The following is a 15,719-nucleotide window of genomic DNA, read 5'->3' as shown; positions in this document are numbered from 1 at the left end:
TAATGGGAGCAGGGGGTCCAGGTGTGGAGCCTCTTCAGCAAGAGCAGTTCAGTCTCTGCCCTGTCCCAGACAGGCCACCCTGTCCCAGGGCAGGGCTGCGAATGTGGTGGGGGCATGTGTGGGGGGGGTGCTGCCCTCCCCACGCTGCCCCCGCCTCAGAGTAGTGTGGCAAACAGCGGGCTTCACTCCCCGCCACGGGTTACCAGTGTCTTGAGTCCACCAGCTCAGGTCGGAGGCTGAGTTTCTTGAGGCTCTCGTAGCCCACCACGATGACAATGGTGGAGGGCGTGGCTGAGATGATTCTGGCTGAGAGGCCCTTCATGAGGCCCCAAGGCCCCTCTTCTGTCATCAGTTGTCTGAAGGTCAGGATGATGGAGCTCTTGCCTTCAACCTGGAAAAGCAACACAGCGGAGAGCCACGGTCTGCAGTCGAAGCCGCTCAGCGCTGGCTCCCTCTGCCTTGGGGTCCAGGGCCTGGATTGTGCTTGAGGGACAGTGTGGCACAGGGGTTTATGTCGGTTCTGGTGCCAGCCTGCTTGGGTTGAATTCTGCTCCCCAGCTTGCTAACAGCACAACCTCAAGGAATGTATTCACCTCTTTGCGCCTCAGTCCCCTCAAATGTAAAACGGTGCTGGAGCATACCCGCCCCTGGGGGTTCTGAGCGGTCAACACTGGCAGGCGCATGTGTTCCATAACTGCGAGCTGTTATTACCATCCTTACATAAGCCACTCAGCTGGAGTCCTTGTCCTGGGTGCATCTCTCTGGCCTCAGGGAGACCGGGTACTCGCGGCCCTGCCGCTCTGTCATTTCCATTTGGACCATCTCAGTCCCTCAGTCCCCATGGCTGGAGTCCTCCCCTCACTCCGTCACCCCCCCACACCCTGGGACCCACGTTCCCTGCTACATTGGAAGTTTGGCTAAGGCAGGAATCTTCTCTGTTCCTTCTCAACAGTCCTGCCCCTTTCCCGTGACCCCCCCCTCCGGCCCCCAGCCCCTGCCACCAAAACACACTTCGCCCCACTTAGACCCTCAGCCAGTGCGGGACACCTGCTCTCCTTGCCATGCCTCCCCGGACTGGATGATGTTCACAAGGTGATCTCTGGCTCAGAGCATTGCCCCCCCACCAATTCCGTAGTAGCCTCCTCCACACTCTACTCTTCCTCTCCAGTACTCTCCTCTGCCTGTCTCTGCCCCCCCCCCCGCCCTCCCACGTATCCACAGCGGTGTCAGGGCCACTCCACCTAGGCCTCCAGTTGTCACATGCAATTTGTCTCCCCCCACCAAGGAGTGCCTCGGAAGCAGACCCCTGTCCTTTCCCTTGGATCTCCTCACGGAACACTCAAAACAAGCCTCAGAAGAGAATGAGGAGGGAACCTGTGCACTTTATTATCTGCAAACCAATCAGATGCCAATTTATTCATTCAAAAGTGTGTGGGCATTCTTTCCTAGGGACAAATATACCTAGGGACAAATATACCTAGATTTCCCAGCCACATCCATCCCAGCATCCTGGTATCAGGGAAGCTGACTTCACCCCCAAACTGTTGAGTTTCTTTTCCTCCCCTCCTGCCCTCACCAGTGACCTCACTTCTCCTGGACAGCTGTCCTCCTACCCTACCCACCTCAGACATCAGAATCCCCCATTCTCTGCACCTAAAGCTTTAGACAGCAGAGCCTGCCATTTGTATGTTACACACCACTATTCAGATTCTATCTTCTTGGACTAGGGAACTATCTTTGAGCTGAGTGAAGACAGGGACGGTAATCTCTGGACAGCACCACCAAGGGCTCTGTCAGCGTCTCTGCTGAGTCCACAAGGCACAGTCTGTGTGGCCTACTCAAGAATAGTCTGTAGAGAACTCAGCCCAGCAGAGAAACCAGACTTAGGGAATTCACTGAAATGGATGTATTTCTTTTTTTTTTTTTTAAAGATTTTATTTATTTATTTGACAGAGAGAGACAGCCAGCGAGAAAGGGAACACAAGCAGGGGGAGTGGGAGAGGAAGAAGCAGGCTCCCAGCAGAGGAGCCTGATGTGGGGCTCGATTCCAGAACGCCGGGATCACGCCCTGAGCCGAAGGCAGACGCTTAACGACTGCGCCGCCCAGGCGCCCCATGAAATGGATGTATTTCTAAAGACCACAAACCTGCCAAGTAAGGGAAAGGTGTCTGATTGGCTATGCTGACAGGCGGCAAGGCAGGGAGGAGCCAGGGGGGCACGGCAAGGACAGGACAGGTCACGTAAGGACAGGGGCAGGGTGTGCAAGGACGGGCAGGGTGTGCAAGGCAGCAGACACCACAAGGAAAATACTAGGTGCTTCGATGTGCTCAGCTGGTTTCTGCAGATGCTAACTGACACAGGAAGGGGCCTGCCTGACCAGGACAAGGCCAGCTGGACTAGAAGGCCATAACACAGAGAGGTCAGGGGGCCGCCAGGGAGCCCGCAGGTCACCCTCCTTACCGGGATAGAAGCTGGTCTTACCTGCACTCGGGTGCGGATGACGTCCATGGGATTGGTGAGGATGGAAGCGGTGGCCGCAGCCAGGGGCCCCGAGACGGCTTGAAAGACAATGTGTGGGCACTCCTTAGGACAGAGGTATGAGAGCTGTTCTGGAATCGAGGGAAAGACAATGCCTCAAGACATAAGGCGCCAGGCAGTCTGCCCTCATGCTGCTTCTATGCCCAACAAGGATGAACCCTCTCCATTCTCAGCCTCCTTAGACCCCAGAACTCCCATCTTCTCTCCTTTGCTTTCATCGGAACCAACAAAACTGATGAATCTCAGGGCCCTTCTGGAAGCCATCCTGGGTAATCGCCCACTTTGAACAGAAGATGCCTCTGGAGAAGGGGTTTCAGAACCCTCTGCTTGTCAATTCCTTTCATCTGATGGACAGAAATCCTCTCTGGTGTAAAAACCTTATGCCTGTGCTCTACTCTCAACTCACAGCCAGGAACGCACGCAGGGCCCGTTTTCTCCCGCGCACTGAATGGCGGCAGTGCTGGCTCTCTGAGGAAGGAGCAGGTGACCACAGAGGGCGCAGAGCCTCTTCACTGCATCCCCTTCCTTACCTTGTGAATTGTGAGCCATGTGAATCTTTTTATTATATTTTTTAAATTCCAGTTTGTTAACTTACAGTCTTATATTAGTTTCTGGTGTACAATATAATGATTCAATAATTCTATACACTACTCAGTGCTCATCACGGTAAGAGCACCTTCATCCCCTCCACCTGTTTCCCAGCCCCCACCCACCTCCCCTGTGGTGACCAGCAGACCAGCAGTGTGTTCTCCAGAGTGAAGAGTCTGTTTTTCGGTTTGTCTCTTTTTGTCTTTGTCTTGTTTCTTAAATTCCACATTTGTGTGAGATCCTATGGCATTCGTCTTTCTCTGACTGGCTTATTTCACTTAGCATTATACCACCTACCTCCATCCATGTCGTGGCAAATGGTAAGATTTCATTTTTTTTTTATGGCTAATATTCCATTATGTATATACCCATGTGAATTTTTTTAAAGATTTTTAATTTATTCATTAGAGGGAGCGAGAGAGCAAGCACAAGCAGGAAGAGGGGCAGAGGGAGAGGGAGAAGTAGGCTCCCCAGTGTGGGGTTCAATCCCAGGACCCTGAGATCATGACCTGAGCTGAAGGCGGATGCCTAACCGACTGAGTGGCCCAGGCGCCCCCCCCCCCATGTGAATGTGTTTTAAAATAAAAACAATGACACAAGAGAAAGTCATATCCAACAGTGAGATGTTTTCTCCAGGCTACATCAAGAAAGAAAAACTCATTTTTCAAAATGCTGATGGAGACGATGGCAGAGGACCCAGACTCACCCATTCCCTGGTCACTGGGAAGCTCCCTGCAGCCGAACCGTTAGCTTTACCCTCTCTAGCGGTGAAAGACAAGAGCTTGTGTGTTCAGCAAAGGCTCACTGAGCAGCTCCCCTGCGCCAGCCACCCCAGGCCCCGAGGACGAATAAACAAGCTCAAATCCCCCTCTTGGAAAGTTTTCCATTCTACTGGGGGAACACAGACAATCCAATGAAAAGCAAAAGATAGGGGCGCCTGGGTGGCACAGCGGTTAAGCGTCTGCCTTCAGCTCAGGGCGTGATCCCAGTGTCACGGGATCAAGCCCCACATCAGGCTCCTCCGCTATGAGCCTGTTTCTTCCTCTCCCACTCCCCCTGCCTGTGTTCCCTCTCTCGCTGGCTGTCTCTATCTCTGTCGAATAAATAAATAAAATCTTTAAAAAAAAAAGAAAAGCAAAAGATATAGCGATATCAGAAGATGACGTGTGCCTCCTGTAGAGATAGATAAAGCAGGGAAGGGAGATAGGGAATGCCGAGCGTTGGGAATGCACGGGTTGCCGTCTTAAACACGGTGGTCATGGAAGTGCTCTCCAAGAAGGCGGAAGTTTGAGCAAAGACCTGAAGGAGAGTGCAAGCCCTACGGATCTGTGGAAATAACTTTCCAAGCAGACGTAATATCCTATGCAAAGGCCCTGAGGCAAGAGTGTGCCTTAAATCTTCGAGGGCAGCAAGGCCCATGTACCTGGAGCACAATGAGCAAGGGAAACAAGAGTAGAGGAGGTCCGAGAGGTAAGTCATTAGGGCCTTGAAGCCACTGCAACAGCTTTGGCTTTGGCTCTGAATGAGGTTGGATGTAAAAGAGATTCATCATCTCAAAGACTTTCTCAGTCTTCTCTCTACAGTTCAGTAGCCATAGAACCTTTAAGAATTTTTTTTCTCATGCCCCTAGTTTTGGTAATTTGTGGCCACTGAAAGATGAGAAGACAGAAGGAAGGTGGGGGTTGGCGAGGCAGATGTGAGGGCCTCTAAATCCAGCAGCACGGCAGGACTCCTTGACGCCGGCCAGAACCACCGCTGCCCTGGTTGCCAGTCAGCCCCCTCCCTCCCCAGGATCAGCACAAACCGAGACAAAGTGACCTGCTGGCGCCGCCTCACCCGTGTCCTGTTTCTCCTAAGAAGGAAGCGTCTTGCAGCCACTGGGAGGTGGCATCCGGCCTGGCACTGCCAGCCTCCATGGGCCTGTCTGCACTGTGGCCCCCAGGCCTGCAAGCCACAGCAGGATCCAGGTTCCAACTGTAGTCGTACACACATGCCATTCTCCTGGGACTTCGGGAGAGGATGAGAAAACAAAGCAAGAGAGTGGGGGAAAGAGCTCCACGTCTTTGCTCTCCATTATTCATTCAACAAGCATTTACTGGGCACCTATTATCTGCAAAGCAGAAGATAAACCCAGGCTGACTTGGTTTAAGTCCCTCCCCTCCTGGCTACATGATTTTGGACAGTAATATAAACGTGTATTTATTTAATAATACTGGATGCTAGGCACTGTGGTGAGCACAGGACATACAACAGAGAAATGAACAGGGAAGGGCCTTCATGGGACTCAAAATCTAATTAGGGAGCCGTGAATCAAAGATAAAATGATCGCAAATTATGACAAGTGCTATGAAGGAAACAAGCTGCAAAAGAAAAGAGAAAGAGCCCTTTTTCCAACTGGGTGAAGTAGTCTTCTGTGCAAAGGTGGCATGTAGGCCTTGGTCTGGAGCACGAGAAGGACCCGGCCACCCAGACAACAGGAAACAGGGCACCCCAGGCCAGGGGAGAATGTTACCTGCAAAGGTGGAGAGGTGAGAACACAGCGTGGTGTATTTCAGGAACAGACGACAGGGAGGATAGAGCACAGCAAGGGGAGAGAGGCCCACGACGGGGCTGCCGCAGCAGACGGGCCAGATCACGGACACCTGCGCTGACCACGGGCGCATTCGATTTTATTCTAAATGCCCAGAAGGCATCATTGGTAGATTTTAAGCAAGAGGGAATGACAAGAACCCATCTACTCATTCAACAAATATTTACGAAGCACACGTGTCACAGAGCCTATCCGGCAGGTAACACATATTTAATAAATGTTAGTTTCCTCCCCCTTCCAAGAAACTTCCCAATCAACCGTATCTCAATAAAGCTGGAAAAAATGCACTAAAAAAAAAAAGGAACCTTTCCACACAGTAGAAGAGATAAGGCACATACAAGTAACATCAAGGCAAGCGATACAGCCGCCTGAAGAAAGCTTCAAGCAGGGGCGCCTGGGTGGCTCAGCCGTTGAGCGTCTGCCTTCGGCTCAGGGCGTGATCCCGGCGTTAAATGGGATCGAGCCCCACATCAGGCTCTTCTGCTGGGAGCCTGCTTCTTCCTCTCCCACTCCCCCAGCTTGTCTCTCTCTCACTGGCTGTCTCTCTCACTGGCTGTCTCTGTGTCAAATAAATAAATAAAATCTTTAAAAAAAAAAAAAAAGAAAGCTTCAAGCAATGTCACGGGGGCTCAAAGGACGAAAGGTCACATCTGGGTTAAGGACTATGTGGAGAGCTGCGAGGGGGCAGTAAGCAGCACTCAGCTATGTCGCGGCTTCACAGGGCAGGTGCGCCTGGAGGGCCGAGAGGAACAAAGAGGGGTGAGAGACACGACGCACAGTGGAGGGCCCCGTGCGTGACCTGGCCTGGCTGGAGCCCTTTACAGGGAGGTGGAAGCCAGGCTGAAGAGATGGGGTCACTGAGCCATGATTTCCAGGGAGGGCAGGAGGAAGGGACAGAGTAGGGAAAGACATTCTGGGGTCACCAGGACCAGACGTGGGGACGAGGAAGAGGGACTGACAGTCTCAGTGACGTGGAGAATAACGTGGCCGTGGAGAGAAGGAAGTGAGTCAACTAGCTCGGGATGAAAAACAGTTCACCGAGTAACGTTTCAGATGTAAACGCACGCATCCAAGTTGAGAGGCCCGACAGTCAGAGTGTCTGTCCAGAGCCCCGGAGAGTTAGTCTGGGGATGGACACAGATTTTCTGACATGGCAGAAAGAGACAAGTCAATTGTAAATGAAATCACATGAGGAGAGAAGGGCAAAGACAGACGCCAGAGAAAATGCTCACATTTCCTCGAGTTTTTCTTAACATTAAGATCACCAGGATCCATTTCCAAAGGATCTGATGCAAAGGGTCAAGGGTGGAGTCCGGGTATGAGAATTTTACCAAATATTCTAGAAGAAACACGGCGTTAAATAGGAGAGAGACACAGAGCAAGCAATAAAGAGGAAGGTACGGTCAGGAAACTAGAAGAATCACAAATGTGGAGTGCTGAAGGGACAGAATGATTACAGGTTAGGAAGTCACTATGAAATTTGATTAGAAAGGTCCCAGATGGATTGGACAGAACGCCCACTGCCAAGGCTCGGGGCCCGCAGCAGGGATCGGGGAGGCTTCCAGCAGAGGCCGTCCTCACAGGAGTCTGCCGGTTGCCCAAAGCTGTGGATGCCGAGGGTCACAGGCACACTCAGGCCCTGCTCTTAGCAATGCGCTTTGCCCTTCCAGAAGGAAATCTGGCAACATGTTTACTGAGGCCCTTAAAAATGTTACTTTTGGACCCAGTAGCCCATTTCTGGGAGATACTTCAAAAGAAGTAAAATGTCTGATGAACAAAAATACATTCTAGGAGTGGAGGGGATCAAGGCTCTACGACACCTTGAATTTAACAACACTGAGGAAAGGCATCCAACTCAAACGTTCATCTGAAATTTGAAATTTCATCTTCAAATCCCAAATATCCCATGAATTTTTTCCTTCTTCACCTTCCAATTCTCTACCAAAATTCCACTAACCCTCGTTGATTGTAAGGCAGCCAGAACACACTTGATGTTCTAGAGTCGTCTACTTTACTCGTCTGAGTCCCCCCACGATAAATACGCTCCCTGAAGGCAAGAACCCGTGTCTCATTCATGCGCGAACCCTCTCGGGGTCAAGCGTTTGCTGGATGAACTGCCCACTGTCCCATGAAATCTTCCACTCCAGCGCGTACACAGCCACAGCATCTCAGCCACGGGCGCAGGCCCGCCCTCTACCCCCCTCTCCCGGCCCCCTCTTACCTGCATAGAAGTGATAGAAGGGCCACCAGACAGCACTATTTGGGATGTAGGTGAGCAGGGAAGCCACGTAGCCTCGGTAGAAGCCTCGGAGCCCATCAGCCCGCAGGATCTGCCTGATGATGTCCTTCGTTTGGCCAAAGGCGACGACCCCTCGTCCCTCGGGGCTCCCGCGCACTTGGAAGCGGCCCATCCTCTCACCCTTGCGCTGCATCATCAGGTGCTGGGACACCACGTCAATGGGCACGGTGATGCTCTGGGCCACAAGGGAGGCCGAGCCGCCAGCTACCAGCGACTTGACTGTGTTGCTCTGGCTGTAGTCAGCGACAAACTTCCGGGTGAGCTCGTACGTGGTGACGTAGCACTGGCCGGAGATGAGGGTGAAGGTGTTGACCAGGAACCCCCGGTAGAGGCCAGTCACACCGTCTGCTCGCAGGATCTTGATGAAGGCATCGAAGGTCCCGTGGTAGAGGCTCTTGCCTTTCTGGACCTGCAGCCGGGTGCGGATGAGGGTGAACGGGTAGACGCTGACACGGATCACCATCGTCATCGCTACGCCAAACACATAGAACTTCTTCTTGTCGAGGTGTTCCCACTCGATGATCTGGATGTTGCGCTTGTCCTCCATGGCGCCTGGAGACCTGGGGATGGGAGCAGGCGGGAGGATGTGGGGAAGGAGGCCAGAGCTTCACGCCGCCCCGCGGGCCAGGCTCTGAACCCCGTCCTCGGGCTTCATCTCCTGGGGTACTCACCTCCCCAAAGCTTAGATTCCACCCAGTCCGGCTTGGCCGACTCTCGCCTGAGTCTTCCTTCATGGATCAGGATGGCGCCCCCTCCTCTCTCCTTTATCAGCCCTTCCCCAATTCCAGAAGTTGCTCCTCCCTTCAGTGACTCCTGTGGCCCCATGCCCACCGTGGCTCCCTGCCCAGGCTGATCAAACCACCTATTCCAGTCCCTGCCTCTGCCGGGCCCTGGAGTCACAGCCTGTGCTCCTCCTCTGCTCCCCCAGGCAGACTCAGGGTGCTGTGGAGACCACCCGGCGGGATGCCAGGCCTTCAAGTGGGATAAAGGGATGTGCTGACGGGAAGTAAGTGCTCCATTCTGGATACTACTGGGGAGGCACTGCCTTGACCTCTGACCCTCAGCAGCGTGCCTCTGTCGTCCCATTTACCAGCTGCCTCACCTTACTTTGCTTCGAGCTTCCCCGTGCTGGCCCCTCTGAGCTCCCCTGACCCACACTCACGACACTTATCTCTCCACCAGTCCGCATTAGAGAAAGTGTGGCACCCCCCCCCAGCTCCAGGGAAAGGAGTTAGAAAGTTAGGAACAAGGCAAAGGTCAGAGTCCTCTTTAGTTATTAGATAACTCACTCTAGAGAAAGGAAAGAACCAGCAGAGAGCTAAGTGGTTTCCCTGAAGTGCTGAGAACCACAGGGTAGAGGACATGCCTGGCCCTTCTCCCCTCAGCACAGAAATCATAACCTCTGTCCTGTATAATGAGGGGATATTCATGTGACAAGGAAGATACAGACTCTGCCTTCAAGAAACATACAGTCTGTTCCCAAAGACAACAGCATCCCTCTGGGGAATGGATGTAAGCTACAGAGGGAAGGAAAGCAGGGCAAAGTACTGTAATGTGACTCTGATGTAAGCGTAACCACTGCCTAAGCTCTCCAACAAAACCAGCGCTAATGCAATAATTGTATGAAGTCAGGAGCTTCCAACTTAAGAACTGTCAAACGACAGGTCATTATACATTGGACGTACTCTTAGTGACAACGTAATGTGTTCCTGGGTAGGACACCGGACATTTTCAGCCAGAGGGGAAACGGGGAAGTGAAATTGGCAGTGAGAAGTCAGGGGCTCCCCAGGCTTTGAGAGAAATCCCGACAGGCTGGGAAGGGAGGTGGCCACATTAAAGGGACAACTCTAGAAGCTGAAATGTTCCCGAAGCCAGTGCCTTGGCCAGCCTCATGTCAAGTGTCTAAACAGAGTCCATCCTCAACCACCTTCCCCAACCAAAGGTCCCAAGTAGCCCAAGCAGCTTCTCGCTTTACCATGGAAGTCAGGGGAGAAGCACAGTGAGCCAGGCTGCCTGCAGGGCAAACCCAGCACCTTTGTGCTGAGGGAAAACCTCAGCCTCCAGGGGAGACAAGAGGGAGGAACCCCCGGAGGGCAGAGCCATCAGGATGGAGCAGGAATGCATGTCAACCCTGAAAGCAGCCGACAATGGCCTAGAGCAACCAGCTTGGCCAAAACGTGGGATGTGAGAAATGAGCAAAAGGAACGCTGTCCTGTCACTTGCTGGGGCCAAAAGTGGCCCCTCCTCCCCAGCCTCAGATGGGGAAACCCACCAAGCCCGGCAGTCCTCTCCTCTGACGCCGTCAAGAGAAGGTGGTCACTGTCTGCCCTGTCAGGAGTGTTTGTTATCCAGGGTTCCAAGGTCATGATTTTCCAAATACCTCTCACCTCATGTAATCTTTACAACTTAACCCATGCACAGTTAGACACTTCCGCTAGATGAGGACGCCGCATCAGATAAAAGGAACAGGTCCAAAGTCACGCCGCTGGTCAGTGGTGGAGGCAGGATATGAGCCAGGATTTCTCCTCTACTGACCATGCCTTCTACCCCATGGGAGGTGGGGAGTTCCAGCACAAGTCACACTGTTCAGTCCAAAGCCAAGTCACTCCCACCTGTGGGAGGCAGCATTAATGCCCAATGGTGGCTGGTCACCCAAGGGCTAAGCATAAGTTCCCGGCCCTGCAGAGGACCAGACATTTCTCTCAGCTTCGTTCCAGAGAAGCCAAGAGCTGCGTGTGCTCTACCAGTGTGCTGGTGGACTGACTAACCAAGCTGAGTGGCTGGCCAGCACGTTGTTGTCACAGGACAGATACAACAGGGCTCAAGCAAGAGGGCCTCCCACTGGGCTCGTGCAAACTGTGTACTGAGCAGGACAGAAAGGCAGAGCAGTGGATTCTGTTCCAGGACCTGGTATTGTGGGCACTTCTCAACTTGTCAAGCTGGATCACAAAGTACCAGTATCTCCTGATAAGTCCTAAGGCAGGACGCAGTAGCCCAGCTCTCCGCTTTCCTCCGTCGCTTACGTGTGCCTGTTGATTTTAAATTCCCAGAAGGAAGGGGGGACTCCGAGGCCAAAGCAGGTATCTCCTACTGTTGCCATGGTGACAGAAGCCACTAAGGGTCATGCCTCAGAGGGAGAAGCCTGTACAGCTGAAGGCGAGAGGGCCCTGTACTCACTCCTTCTACCCCTTCAAAAGGTGGGGCTGCTCCTAAAAAGCGGGATCTCAATCTGCTGTTACATAACCTCCAAACTTCCTGCTGAAATATCAAAACTAGTTCCTCTTGTTTTACCCGCTGGAAAATCCTCTTGGCAGACACCTATACGCACACTTCCCCCAGCCTTCCCTTCTCCCAACTCAATCAGCCCCCGTTCTTCGTGGCTCTTTCCCAGACCCTTATTTGTGGCACAGCTCCGATTCTGAATTTCCTCCCATCTTTTAACAACTGCTCGGGCACAAAGGTTGAAGTGCTTCCTCTGGGGACCCAACAGATGACCCAGGATGCCCTGAAGTCATCAAACAAGATGTCAGAGGCAGAGCCTCCACTACCAGCCCCTCAGGGGAAAGAGACAGATTGGTGGTCCCTTCCACTTGCACTCTTCCTGAACCAGAAACATCACACCAGACTATTAACTAGGTTCTGAGATAGGATTCTGGTTCGGGACAAGGCAGGGCCACTCGGAAGGCCAGGTCATGCCGTGGAAAGAACACCCATAACCCAGGAGATCCAAGTTTGAGTTCCACTTCCATTACTTACTGGTACGATTGGAACCATGTCACTTCATTGAAACTCAGTTTCCTCAACTGGGAAGCGGGGCAGTCAGCCCTGCCACAGCTAAATAATAGTGTGGAGCAGCTCATGGGAGGCAATACGTGTGAAAGCGTTTTGTAACAGCAAAGCATCTCTAAGATTGTAGAAAGTTCTGCTAGACCACGTTGCTCTAAATCTTGGCTGCTCAGAGTGGCGCACACACCGGCAGCACGGGCATCACTGGACGCTTGTCAGAGATATAGAATTTCAGGTTGCAGGCTAGCCCTGTTGAATAAGTGCCAACATGTTAACAAGCCCTCTGGGTGATTCACCTGTGTCAGGGTTTGGAAAACAGCATTCGGGGCTACTAGAAATCTTAACTTCAAATCTAATACTTTAAATATGAAGGACTGTCAGCATTATCGTAACAATGATACAGCTACTCTAAGAGTCCAGGACCATATTATGACTCCATCCTGACCTGTCACCAGAACTGGGCCCAGTGATGGTTACCAGACGCAGGCAGAGCTTTTCCGGCCAGCGATCCCCACCAAAGCAAATCCCCTTCTACAGCTCCGGACCCACACCCATGGGCTGGGGTCCCCCATTCTCAGCTGGAAACAAGATCTTTGCTTCCCCCTCTGTCCCTCCGTTCTCCCACTGTATCTCATCGATTACTCTGCATCCTGGGAGCTACCTCCTCCCGCACGAGCGGATACATTTACAGGCTTGCCCACCGCTCTGCAGGAGAGGTCCCCGCGATGCCTCCGACCCCTCCTTCGAGGCCATCTCCTCCCTCCGTCACGGTGAGGTCCCACCCAGCTGTCCCGTGGTCGTCCACAGACACCCACGTGATCCCTCATCACAGCCACCACATGACACCCGTCCATGCAGCGCCTGCCCTGGCCCCCAGCACAGCCGCCCTCGGCCGGGGCTCGGACCTGACCGTGCCACGCCTCTCGCCCCGCTCCCTCCGCTGTGCGCTCCTCGGACAGGAACAGACGCCTGGCTGCAGTCGCTCCCTAGCCCCGGAGCTGCGAGGCCGGCTCCCGCGGAGCCGCAGGCACCCCCTGCCACCGTGACAGGTCCAGGTCCTCGGAGACCTCAGCCGTCAGGCACCCCGCGCCGGCGGTTTCTTACCTCCTCCGATCAGGGCGGTTCCGCCGCGAGTGAGGCGAACTCCGAGCCCGGACCCCTAGGCCACAGCTCCCACTCTAGCCTCCATGCCCGACGACCGCCGGCCCCCACTCGCATCTTCCTCCATCTCGACCCGGCTCCCGATACTGCCGGAACCGGAAATTGAGGCACTGTCACTCCCGCCCCCTGCGGGGAGCGGGGTTGCGCCGCTGGAAACTCCACCAATGGCGTGCTGAGCCTTGAGCCTCTCCCTCCCCCAACCCCGAGGAGGCGATGGGCGGGGCCCGTAGCCATCTTGAATCCGGGCAGAAGCCGCGCCTCTGTTGGCCTCGTCATGCCCTCAGTTCTACGGCGCGTGCGTGTCCTTTCTCGTTCGCAAAAGCCAAGTCACCTGGCCCTTCTTGAGGATCCCGCTGTAAATGGGTCACCTTGTGTTTCGGGTCTATTGGGAATCTTAACTTCAAATCTAATCTGTAATTTTTGCGTAATTTTTCTCATCTGTGGAGCCAACAGAGTAGAGGCCAATGTGCAGCAGGAAGGACTGAGGTTAGACAACTCAAAAAATTCCAGGAATAGGGGCCATCCTGGAGGTGGAGTAAATGTCATTAAGGTCTCTTCCGGCTCTGAAACTGTTTACCTATATTTGGATTTAAAAGGATTTAAATGAGGGACTGGAAGGCCTGGGATGGAGAGTCAGTTCATTTCAAAATAGATATTTCTACAAGTCAACAACAAAAGACAAACAACCCCATTTAAAAACAAAGGACTTGAATAGACATTCTTTCCCTTCGTCGGTTCATCAGTAAGTCCACTCTGCCATTTGCACACACCAAGTATCTGGAGGCGTCCTTGCATGCTCTCCTTCTCTCCCCCGTCACATGCAGCCCGTCATCAGACACCTTGGGCTTCGTCTCAAAACTGTGTCCGGAGCGTGGCCACTCTTCACCACCTCCACACTGCCCGCCTGGCCCCAGCCACCACTATCACCTGGACGACTCCAGTAGCTACCTCACCGGTTTCTCTCTTCCACCCCAGCTCCTGCTATGCTCTAATCAGAAGAAAGCAGCCAGGGTGATGCTTTTAAATTCTAGGTCAGATCATGTCCCCTCATTTGTTAGAAATGCTCCAATGGTTCCCCATGTATTCACAGTAAGAGCCAATATCTACAATGGCAAAGGCCTACAGGGTCCTACAATCTCCCGGCCACCCTGCACACCCAGTATCTTTCTCCCTTCATCTACTACTCTCACTCTTGCCTCAGGGCCTTTGCATAAGCTTCTGCTGATGTCTGGAAGCTTTTCATCCAAGCATCCACATAGCCTGTACTTTCATTTACTCCATTGTTTCATTGTTCAAACTTCACCTTATCAAGAGACCTACTCTGAATCTTATTTATTTATTTATTTATTTATTTATTTATTTATTTATTTTTTAAAGATTTTATTTATTTATTCAACAGAGATAGAGACAGCCAGCTAGAGAGGGAACACAAGCAGGGGGAGTGGGAGAGGAAGAAGCAAGCTCATAGCGGAGGAGCCTGATGTGGGGCTCGATCCCAGAACGCCGGGATCACGCCCTGAGCCGAAGGCAGACGCTTAACCACTGTGCCACCCAGGTGCCCCTGAATCTCCTATTTAAAACTGTGGACATTCCTTCCATTCAGCTTTCTTTCTGCAACTCAATTTTTTCCTTTATAGCACACCACCATCTGTTTAACTTATTTCTGTCATCTGTCTCCCACACTAGGATGTATGCTCTATGACCACAAGAATTGTGTCTGCTTTGTTCATTGGTACGCCCTCTGCATCTAACAGTGCCTGTCACACAGTAGGAGCTCAGTAAATATTTGAATGAATGAAAGGATTTCAGCATTGGGAGTATATGCCAGGCACACAGAAACCCAGTGAAGCAGCAGCAGTGTATAAAAGGGGGGTTATAGTGAGGGGTGCATAGGGCACTAACTGTGTGGTAGGTTTGAGAAGAGTCCAGAGGGGATCATGTCCTAGGTGGAAGAAACAGCATGCCCCAAGGAACCTCACTGTTAGTTCCATTAGGCAGGATGTCAGTTCATCTCTGTGTCCCCAAGTCCTGGAATGACACTGGGCACTCAGTACAGGTTTCCGGAAAACGGCGCAAGATGCTCGCCACTGCTAGTACCGCAAGTGCGCGTGGAGCAACTGGAGCACAGGCTCGCTGTCCCGGGAGCTGATTCTGGAGTTCTTTACTCTGGATTGAATGAAAAGCCATTTCAAGCTTTTTTCTTAAGATTTATTTATTTATTTATTTATTTATTTATTTATTTGAGAGAGGGGGAGAGAGAGAGCGCACATGCATGAGCAGGGGGAGGGGCAGAAGGAGAGGAAGAGAAAGAACCTCAAGCAGACTTCCCGCTGAGCATGAAGTCCGATGTGGGGCTCGATGTGGGGCTCAATCTCAGGACCCTGAGATCACGACCTGAGCTGAAATCAAGGGTCAGATGCTCAAACAACTGAGCCACCCAGGCAGCCCTCACCATTTCGAATTTTAGGCAGAATTTTTTTAGTAATCTCCCCTTGACCCTGGCCAGAGAATGGAGTCTGGATGGGAGTGGCAGAGAGGTGGAAGAGACTGGTTAGGGGTTGGCTCTGGTTGCCTTGGTGAGGTGGTCAGGACCTGGTGGGACTACAGAGGTGCTGAGAAATTCCAGGGCAAATGAGGAGGAGGAGGAGATGGGGTGGGGACCCAGTCAATGGAGTGGAGGGGTGGGAGAGAGGAAGTGTAGGGTGAGCCCCAAGCCTCCACATTGCAGCGTAATTAGCTAGCAGAGGAGAATAAGGG

General features: G+C 52.6%; 1 protein-coding gene across 4 annotated transcripts; it reads right to left on the bottom strand.

Moving 5' to 3' along the window:
• Nucleotides 1-68: 68 nt before the first annotated feature.
• SLC25A44 (solute carrier family 25 member 44) lies at nt 69-13,059 on the bottom strand. 4 transcript variants are annotated; one of them, XM_087855114.1, is made up of 4 exons: nt 9,118-9,219; nt 7,938-8,575; nt 2,482-2,609; nt 69-391 (listed from the first exon to the last, which is right to left on the bottom strand). In XM_087855114.1, exons 2-4 carry the CDS (start codon nt 8,560-8,562, stop codon nt 200-202), a joined length of 945 nt encoding a protein of 314 aa, XP_087711240.1. In that variant the 5' UTR covers nt 8,563-8,575; nt 9,118-9,219; the 3' UTR covers nt 69-199. The 4 variants fall into 4 exon arrangements, with proteins under 4 accessions (XP_087711240.1, XP_087711234.1, XP_045640160.1 ...); XM_087855108.1 differs by lacking the exon at nt 9,118-9,219 and adding an exon at nt 8,687-9,111 and having other exon boundaries at nt 70-391; XM_045784204.2 differs by lacking the exon at nt 9,118-9,219 and adding an exon at nt 12,906-13,059 and having other exon boundaries at nt 71-391.
• Nucleotides 13,060-15,719: the final 2,660 nt, after the last annotated feature.

This window comes from Ursus americanus, chromosome 2 (assembly GCF_024610735.1).
Source record: "Ursus americanus isolate L20-20 chromosome 2, mUrsAme1.1.p, whole genome shotgun sequence".
NCBI lineage: Eukaryota > Metazoa > Chordata > Mammalia > Carnivora > Ursidae > Ursus > Ursus americanus.
Note: the sequence above shows the minus strand (reverse complement) of the source record. Positions and strands in the feature narration are given on the sequence as shown.

What these genes read in the sequence shown, in the direction of transcription:
- SLC25A44 (XM_045784204.2), bottom strand. Translation starts at nt 8,562, where the DNA reads ATGGAGGACAAGCGCAACATCCAGATCATCGAGTGGGAACACCTCGAC. An exon ending in CTTCTATCACTTCTATGCAG is followed by an intron (nt 2,610 to 7,937) that starts GTAAGAGGGGGC and finishes CCTCGATTCCAG; the next exon opens with AACAGCTCTCATACCTCTGT. An exon ending in TCATCCGCACCCGAGTGCAG is followed by an intron (nt 392 to 2,481) that starts GTAAGACCAGCT and finishes TTGCTTTTCCAG; the next exon opens with GTTGAAGGCAAGAGCTCCAT.